A 9,676-nucleotide genomic window follows, 5' to 3' on the forward strand; every position below is an offset into this window, starting at 1 on the left:
AGAGTCATTTTGACTTTATGATGACTTCAAGGATATCTGAATATAGTGAAGATAAAAATCCGATTGATTTTATGCAGATAAAGCGATACTGAGGCACTCTGAAATAAATCATTCTGTGGTGATTATACACAGTGGTAACATACTAGTGGCTAATTTAATAAATAACATTAATAAATAAATACATTGGATGTCGTAAATGTGACATTCTGTATGTTTGCAGCCCTGTAATTAATCTGACATGCTCGTTACCTTATGAGGATGTCACACATTCAACTGATGAATGAAAGAAAATATGAGGCATTATTAACAGATGAAGCACAATAAAATCTTTAAATCTCCGAAGCGCAAGTGTTTGTTGTGTTTAAAATCACCTACAAGAGATGAGAGTCTTTGGAAACGTCCAAACTACTGAATGGAACTGAACTGTGATTATTTTATATATTCTATATATAAATTCAATTGAGCTTCAACTGAGGCTGAAGTGAATTCAGAATTTAAGGCTTCTTTTCAGATCATAACCTGTAATATGAACTGAACTGGCCACAACACACAGGATGCAGAATTACAATTTGATTTACAAGTAGAATTAAAATTATATTAAAATAAATTCATATAACTGCTAAAAGAGTAGTTTTTAATAATACATTTAATGTTTCAATATAATTACCAATGAACATGTTCATACACTCAACATATGGTTTTTGAAAGAAGCCTCTTCTGCTCAGCAAGTCTGCATTTATTTGTTCAAAAATACAGTAAAAAAATTTAAATATTATTAAAATTTAAAATAAGGGTTTTCTATGTGAATATATGTTGAAATGTAATTTATTCCTGTGATCAAAGCTGAATTTTCAGCATCATTACTCCAGTCTTCAGTGTCACATGATCTTCAGAAATCATTCTAATATGCTGCTCGAGAAACATTTCTGATTATTATCAATTCTGAAAACATTTCATATTTTTGTGGAAACATTTCAGGATTCACAGATTAATAGAAAGTTCAAAAGAACAGCATTTATATTAAATATAAATCTCTTGTAACATTATAAATGACTTCATTATGAAATGCATCCTTGATGAATAAAAATATTAATTTCTGTCAAAAAAATAAAAATAAATGACAGCAAATTTTAAAATATTCATCCAAAATTTTCATATCAATAATTATTTGTATACAATTATCTGAAAACAATGTGGTAAAATTTTTTGGTGCTTCCTGTCATTCCATTTCAAATTCTGATGTAATATTCTGTGTTGTGACCGATTTCAAATTCAATTCAAATTCACTCGCAAACTAGAAGGTTCTTAAAGGGACAGTTCACCAAAGAAGTATCATTCTGTCATCCTTCACTCGTTCCAAACCTGTATGACTTACTTTCTTCTTTGGAACATAAAAGAAAATATGTTGAGAAATGCCTCATTCAATGAAAGTCAAATGGGGGTCCAATGTTCTTTTGATGACAGTAAGTTCATTTTTGGGTGAACTGTCCCTTTAAACTGTGTGTTTCACACCATAGTCTCTGGAAGTGTGTCTATGCTGTCTGATGACAGGAGTTGCCATATTTGCCACTTCTCTGTCGGCCAGTCTGGATGCTGACAGGAAGTGACACGCGGCTGCATGGACACGGCAGGAAGTCTGTCGTCTGGTTTGGCGGGAGGTGCGGTCGCCTCCTCTGATTGGTCAAATGCAGTCTGGCGGCTCGATGCGACTGGATGCAGGTGCGCTTTACATTCAGCAGCGGCGTTCGTATGGGACGCTTGCGTCTCGCGCACAGGTTTCGTGTCGCTGTCGTCATCGTAGAAGACATCAGAGGAAGCGCGTTTATACAGGTGTCCATCCGAACCTGAAGGACAGAAACACATCTCAATCTAAATCATGATGCATTCGGGTCGTTTTGACCTGGAAAATATATATATTAAAAATTCTAAACGAATGGAATGAAACTTTGCAAATGCTTTAAGACCCTCAAAATACACATCATTTATTTATTCCAGATTTTTAACTATTATTTTTTTAAGGGACATAATATAACCATTTAAATGGTACATGTTTTGGTCATTTTGACCCCAGGAAAGTATTGAGTGTCATTAGGCGTCAAAAATACTTTTGTAACATTATCTATGGAGTTAAATTAGTGTCAAAAACGTTTGTAAATATATTTACCCTTTTCCCCATATCTCACACACTCACTGTAAAAAAACAAAAAAGCAACTACATATATGTGACCCTGGAGCACAAAAGCAGTCTTAAGTCGCTGGGGTATATTTGTAGCAATAGCCAACAATACATTTTTAACTATTATTTTTTTAAGGGACATAATATAACCATTTAAATGGTACATGTTTTGGTCATTTTGACCCCAGGAAAGTATTGAGTGTCATTAGGCGTCAAAAATACTTTTGTAACATTATCTATGGAGTTAAATTAGTGTCAAAAACGTTTGTAAATATATTTAGCCTTTTCCCCATATCTCACACACTCACTGTAAAAAAACAAAAAAGCAACTACATATATGTGAGCCTGGAGCACAAAAGCAGTCTTAAGTCGCTGGGGTATATTTGTAGCAATAGCCAACAATACTTCCAGTTTATGAAACCTTTTGAGTTTTAAAAACAAAAAAATGATATTTTCTTGCAACTACATAAAATCCCATGTCAGACCAACAGAATTGCCCCAAATGTTGTCCCAACAGTTGTCTGAACAAAGAATTTCATATTACTGAACTGTTAAGACTTTGTGATTTCCCAGCATGCAATGCAGCATGAATCAATTATGTAGTTACTGTTATAGGATTTTTTTTTTGCTGTTTGATGACTTCATTTAAACAGTTTTTTTGTTGATTTCTCAGTATTTGTTGTGCTGTGATGTAAAGAGCTCATCATTTTAGCAATGCAGAACTATATCTTACATTGCTTTGCTTTGAATAAGGATGATTGTTATTCTGTTTACAAACATAGCATGCATGGTTCACTCAAAATATTAAGTGTCCTATAAGACTATATAATACATATGACTATCATATCAAGAAATTAACTTATTGAGTTAATAAAAGAAAGTTTACTGAACAAGAAATCTTTTGTTGTCTTCATGAATATATTGGCTGAACGAGGCATTTTGCATTTAGTGAACAAACACATTCAAATGGACAAAACACATTAGTTTTACTTACTGAGAGAACTTAAAACTTTGACCGCATCAAGTTGCCTTGAAATTTTACGTTTTCTCAACAATTTATTTTTGACAGTGCTGAATTTTGTTGATAAACATGAATATGTGCGTCTATTGACGAACCACTGCAGCATGCAAAAATGTATAACTTTTTTTCATCTGAAAGTGAAAGTTTATGTTAAAATTAATTTATTTAGTCTGAGTAATATTTTTGTTGTTTTGTTAGAAATAAATATGTAGGTTTCATAAATGTGGACTGTTTTTGAGCGATCAAGAGTTATAAAGTCAAAGGAATTTCATTAATTTCCATTCATTCCAATGGAATGTTAGTAAGATTTATCTTGCTATATTAATAAAGAATAAAAATCTTTTTAAGTGCCATTTTCTTATATTCTGTATTCCCACAAATACTTCTTAAGAATCTTATCTATTTTCCTAAGACTGTTCTTCAGACAACATTTAGGAAGAATTCAAATTCTTGAAAATAATCTTCGTAATTAACTTTTTAGACAAACATTTAGGGCTGCAAAATTTCATTTTTTTGAGACGGTAAATGAAAATCTTTGAATTGACACCACAATTCAGCACACGAATGTATTTGAAAAATAATATATTTCAAGTCATGAAATTTCACTATTTGACCATTTAAATACTGTAATAAATATTAATATCAAAGCATATCTTGGTAACACTTTACAATAACGTTCATTATTTAACTACTTTAGTTAACACGAACTAAGAATGAACAGTACTTCTACAGCATTTATTAATCTCAGTTAATGTTAATTTCAACATTTACTGATGCATTATTAAAATCAAAAGTTGTGCTTGTTAACATTAGTTAATGCGCTGTGAATTAACATGAACTAACAGTGAACCACTGTATTTTCATTAACTAACATTAACAAATATTGTAATAAATGTACTGTTCATGGTTTGTTCATGTTAGTTAATGCATTAACTAAAGGAACCTTATTGTAAAGTGTTACCCATATTTTAAATATAATATAATAAATGTAATACCACTTAAAAAATTAAAAAGATTAAAAGTGCAGTGTGCTTGTTTGCCTTTGATTAAAAGAACCTTTACTGTATAAAATACAGAATGCATTGCATAATACAGAATACAATTATGTTGTGCTTCTTCAAAAGTACTAAAGCTGTCATGCATTTGTTTGTTTTGACACAGCAATAATGAAAATCCATCCGCATTCGTTGAGTTGGATCTCAACGTTAATGTTCGCACAGACAGCATCAGATATGTGTTTCGTCTGGTGTTTGTACCTGTTAGGAGTTTGTCATGAAGTCCTGACAGAAGAGCGTGTTGTGTTCTCCAGATACGAGCCTCATCATGTATGCTTTCCCCTGAGGAGACGAGAATATTCATTACTGACATGAACAACACTCACAATAACCTCATTTCAACACATTTATAAGGCAGCATTACATGAATGCAGTAGAATGCAATCAGATTTTGTGCTGTGATAAGTTCAGTTAAAAAACAAACAATTTATAATTATTCAATACTGGAAAGTATTCATTAAAAAATTACTTTGATCCAGTGTGATTTTAGTCTCTTTGATTTACTATTATATTTTGTATAAAAATTGTTAATTTATTTAATAAAATAATAACAATTATGGTAAAATAGGCCCATATGATTTACTTTAATGCTGTGAAAAATAGTCATTTTTAGTATAATTTAATATAATATAATGCAGTTTGATTTTGTATGAAGGAAGACCTTTGACTAACTTTGCATACTTTGTTTTTTATACTCTTTGTTTTTTAAAATTGGAATTGTATATAATGTGATAATACAAAATTGCAATAAAATAGTCCCATATGATTTACTGCAATACTCTGAATATTTATAAAATTCATAATAATTTTTTTATTAAAATCTTAGTAATCTTGTTGTGTGTTTTTGTCATATTTATGATTTTTTTTTATGTCTATGTAGTTTTTGTTTTATTCATTTTTATTTAAGTTTTAGCTATTTTAGAATTAGTTTAACTACATGAAAAAGAAAAATTATTCCTTGTGATCTAACGGAAATAAAATAAGTTTAGTTTTTTTATTATTATTATTTCAGTTAGCATTTATTTAAAATAAAATTTTTTAAAATTACAATAAATTATTTAAATGTTATTTTTTTATATATATTATCTTTATAAAGTCTTTTGAACATTCCCTCCGTTACTGTCCAAAAAAAAAAAAAAAAGTCGACTTTGTGTGACAACATGCCCCAGTGACTTAGGTATGTTGTCACAATATATGGGGTAAGTTGTCACAATGGAACATGAAGTTAAACTAAATGAAAATGTGAAATGTTGCCTTATATTTTATTTTGTTTCAGTTAAAATGTATTTAATTTCAAGTGACGAAGGTTTTTGATTTTATGATTTTAGTTTTAATTAACTATAATAACCCTGGTTTGATCTAATGAAAATTATTACTTTACCCAATCTTTGTGCTGAGTATTTGATGCTTCTTAGAGTATCAGTAGCAATTTATTGTATATAATGTGATAATACAAAATTGCAATAAAATAGTCCCATATGATTTTACTGCAGTACTCTGAATATTTATAAAATTCATAATAATTTTTTTATTAAAATCTTAGTAATCTTGTTGTGTGTTTTTGTCATATTTATGATTTTTTTTTATGTCTATGTAGTTTTTGTTTTATTCATTTTTATTTAAGTTTTAGCTATTTTAGAATTAGTTTAACTACATGAAAAAGAAAAATTATTCCTTGTGATCTAACGGAAATAAAATAAGTTTAGTTTTTTTATTATTATTATTTCAGTTAGCATTTATTTAAAATAAAATTTTTTAAAATTACAATAAATTATTTAAATGTTATTTTTTTATATATATTATCTTTATAAAGTCTTTTGAACATTCCCTCCGTTACTGTCCAAAAAAAAAAAAAAAAGTCGACTTTGTGTGACAACATGCCCCAGTGACTTAGGTATGTTGTCACAATATATGGGGTAAGTTGTCACAATGGAACATGAAGTTAAACTAAATGAAAATGTGAAATGTTGCCTTATATTTTATTTTGTTTCAGTTAAAATGTATTTAATTTCAAGTGACGAAGGTTTTTGATTTTATGATTTTAGTTTTAATTAACTATAATAACCCTGGTTTGATCTAATGAAAATTACTACTTTACCCAATCTTTGTGCTGAGTATTTGATGCTTCTTAGAGTATCAGTAGCAATTTTCTAACGACAAATTCTAGTAAAAAAAAAAAAAGAGAAACTCTTGTGTGATTCGGATGTTGAGCACTATTTGTATGACACACGAGTTGCTGCCTATGTAGTGCATTTCAATCATGTGTTCAGCATCACTGACGTCTCTTCATTAGTAAATAAACCCACCAGCGCCGGCTTGTGAGGGTGAGAGGCAGAAATTCACTGTGTTGTTCCTATCGAGAGCATGCTGGAGGTTTGTGGGACTCTGATGCTCCGGTCCTGACGGATGAAACCACTCGGAGAGCACCGGAGAGTTGTTATCATACGGAGAGATTTCTCCACTGGAGCTCTTCATGTCTCTGCAGGACCACAGAGGACACAGCGGGACGGGACTGAGCACATCATTAACAAAACTCACAGTGCAAGCCAGTGTTATTACTTTACTTGGAATCATTTATATTACAAAAACAAAAATAATAAAATGGGTCCATAAGATTTACTGTAGTGCTGTGAAAATTCATATTTAATAATTAAAATGAATATAATTAATATATTTTCAAACATATTCAAATATTTATAATATATTATATTATACTTTAATTCTGTGAACATTATTAATTAATTTATATGATATGATATGATATGATATATGATATAATATTAGTAAATAAACACACCAGATGTTTTCAAAATGAAAACATTTCTTTAAGCGAAAAAGAAAACCCAATTTTAGTCTAAGCTTTTTTAAAAGTTTTTCAATATGTACATAAAATCCCAGTTTGTCATCCAACCATATACCCAGGTATTTGTTACAATTACTCTTTCAATAGATTCTCCTTGTAAAGTTGAAATAGGGTGATCTGTTTCAGTGCGACAAAGAGTGAAAAGCATGTATTTTGTTTTCTTTGAGTTTAAAACCAATTTTAAGTTGGACAATGACAGTTGCAGTAACTGAAAAGATTCTTGCAAGAGCTCTATGGCTTGATTCACCGAATGTGCTACTGTGTAAATAATTGTGTCATCAGCATATAAATGAATTCTAGCTGAGGTTATCCCACGACCAAGGTCATTGATATAAATAGAAAATAAAACTGGTGCTAAAATAGAACCCTGGGGAACACCTTTTGTCGTTTTTAGTTCAGTTGAAATAAAATTTACATTTATACACTGAGTTCTTTCTGATAAATAATTATTGAACCAATTTAGAGCCATTTCACTAAAACCTATACAGCTTAGCCTCTGCAATAAAAGTTTATGATCTACAGAGTCAAATGCTTTAGAGAAAGCTACAAATAATGCTGCACAATGTTGTTTACTATCCAAGCATTTAACAATATCATTTGTAACCAGCATAGCTGCTGTAATAGTACTATGACCTGATCTAAAGCCTGATTGAAATTCATTTAAAACTTTATTGAACTGTTTCACTCGATCATTAACAAAAGATTCAAATACTTTTGCCAACACAGACAACCTACTAATTGGCCGATAGTTATCCAAAATGGCCCCATTTGATTTACTGTAATGCTGTGAAAATTAATACTTATATATTGAATTAGTTAATATATAATATAATATAATATAATATAATATAATAATGTATAACGCAGTCTGATTAATTATTACTAATCAAATCAACAGTTGTGACAGGCCTAATAACTGGTCAGTCTTGCAGCTGGATGTTTTTATCTGTGTGAGGCAGATCGTGGTGTTCAGAAGAGACACACACTCACTTACTCACACTGTGGTGTTTTCCTCCTCAGCAGATAATCCACCACATCACTGTCCGTGTCCAACAAACTCATCAGAAGCTCGTTCTGCAGCTCCGCTGAGATCTGCCGGGACAAATCAGATCAACACGTTCCTTCAAGAGTCTTACCAAACCTCTGGAGTCACGGACAAAACACAACTGGGTCCAATCAAACGACTGACATACAGGTTTAATGCCAAAAAAACAATCACAAGTGCTTTAGCTTTGCTGGCTATCAAACTCTTTACAAGGAATACAATAGTTTTACATTTATAACACATTAAGAGACACAGTCCAATGCACAGCCGGCTCAAAATCTCTTACAAGTGACTTTAACGAACCAAACTTTCCTTCATCATTTGAGATCAAAATGCTTGATTTATGATGTAAATATACTGTAACTTCCTCCACAATGGAAAAAAAAAGAACATTTCCTGAAATTAAGCTCATCCTGGCCAGTGTTATTGTTAACTAAAGGTAAAACCATTAAACATATTTTTTTGCTAACTGAAATACAAATAAAATATAAATATTGGATTAAAAAACAAAAACAAAATAACAGAAATAAACTTGGCAACTAACAGAAATAAAATAAGTTTAAACTGAACTATTAAAATTACTAAAATTTAATTTTAAAAATATTAAAAATATTTTTTTAAATACTTCATAAAAAAACTAACAAAATATAACGTAATTATTCAAATATAACAAAATTATTAAAATTAACTAAAATATAAACATAAAAGCTAATTCAAAATATTAATAAATGCTATAACAGTATATAAATAATCCTAAAATAACGCTGGTGACAGAAAACCTAAGTCTGACTGGTTTCATCAGAATTTATGGTTACTTTCAACAGAGAAAGATGCTTTAGCACAAATAAGGGTGTAGTTACAGCATCTGCCAGCAGGGGACACTAGACCACACTAACCAGACTAACCCTGACCTGTTTGACTTTTACTTATTTCACATGTGAAGATAATATTGAAATCTTAAAGACAGAACAGCAAAACATGTTTGACTTTTCAGGGTCAGAGAGAGAATGTGAAAAATCAGATATAAATGTAAAAATATAAATATGAATTATAGATGATAATAAATATATAATTACAATAATAAAACTAAATTAAGACTTAATTATAATTAGTAACATTGGAACCATAGGGAAAATAAATGTGTAATGAAATAAATAATAAAATCAATTGTTATTATTATTATTATTATTATTTTTTATTATTATTATTTACAAATCAGGATTGAAATTCATTTAAAACTTCATTTTCAGTTAAGAACTGTTTCACTTGATCATTAACAAATGATTTAAATACTTTTGCCATAACAAAAAAAATAAAATATAATAAGTTTTTAATTCTGTTTTGTCCATGTCACAGTGTAAGCCTAACACATTGTTTTACGTGAAATCCTATGTAATAAAATAGATAAAATAAATAATAGATAATAAAATAGGCCAATATGATTTACATTAATGATGTGAAAATTATTAATAGTCATATAACATAACATAACATAACATAACATAACATAACATAA

General features: G+C 29.7%; 1 protein-coding gene across 3 annotated transcripts in view; it reads right to left on the minus strand.

Annotated features, from left to right (window-relative positions):
* Positions 1-1,147: 1,147 nt before the first annotated feature.
* The window catches only part of LOC107679946 (rho GTPase-activating protein 6-like), a 48,649-nt gene continuing 40,120 nt past the window's right edge, over positions 1,148-9,676 (minus strand). Inside the window, exons 10-13 of one of the 3 annotated variants that reach the window (XM_016475676.1) lie at positions 8,110-8,207; positions 6,559-6,731; positions 4,454-4,534; positions 1,148-1,844 (exon numbers count right to left, since the gene is read on the minus strand). In XM_016475676.1, the coding sequence (XP_016331162.1) occupies positions 1,507-1,844; positions 4,454-4,534; positions 6,559-6,731; positions 8,110-8,207 (690 nt within the window). In that variant the 3' untranslated portion in view covers positions 1,148-1,506. Of the gene's footprint in view, positions 1,845-4,453; positions 4,535-6,558; positions 6,732-8,105; positions 8,208-9,676 lie in introns of those variants that run through there. The other 2 variants (XM_016475677.1, XM_016475678.1) reach the window with 2 other exon arrangements.

This window comes from Sinocyclocheilus anshuiensis, unplaced genomic scaffold (assembly GCF_001515605.1).
Source record: "Sinocyclocheilus anshuiensis isolate Anshui unplaced genomic scaffold, SAMN03320099.WGS_v1.1 scaffold244, whole genome shotgun sequence".
NCBI classification, from domain to species: domain Eukaryota; kingdom Metazoa; phylum Chordata; class Actinopteri; order Cypriniformes; family Cyprinidae; genus Sinocyclocheilus; species Sinocyclocheilus anshuiensis.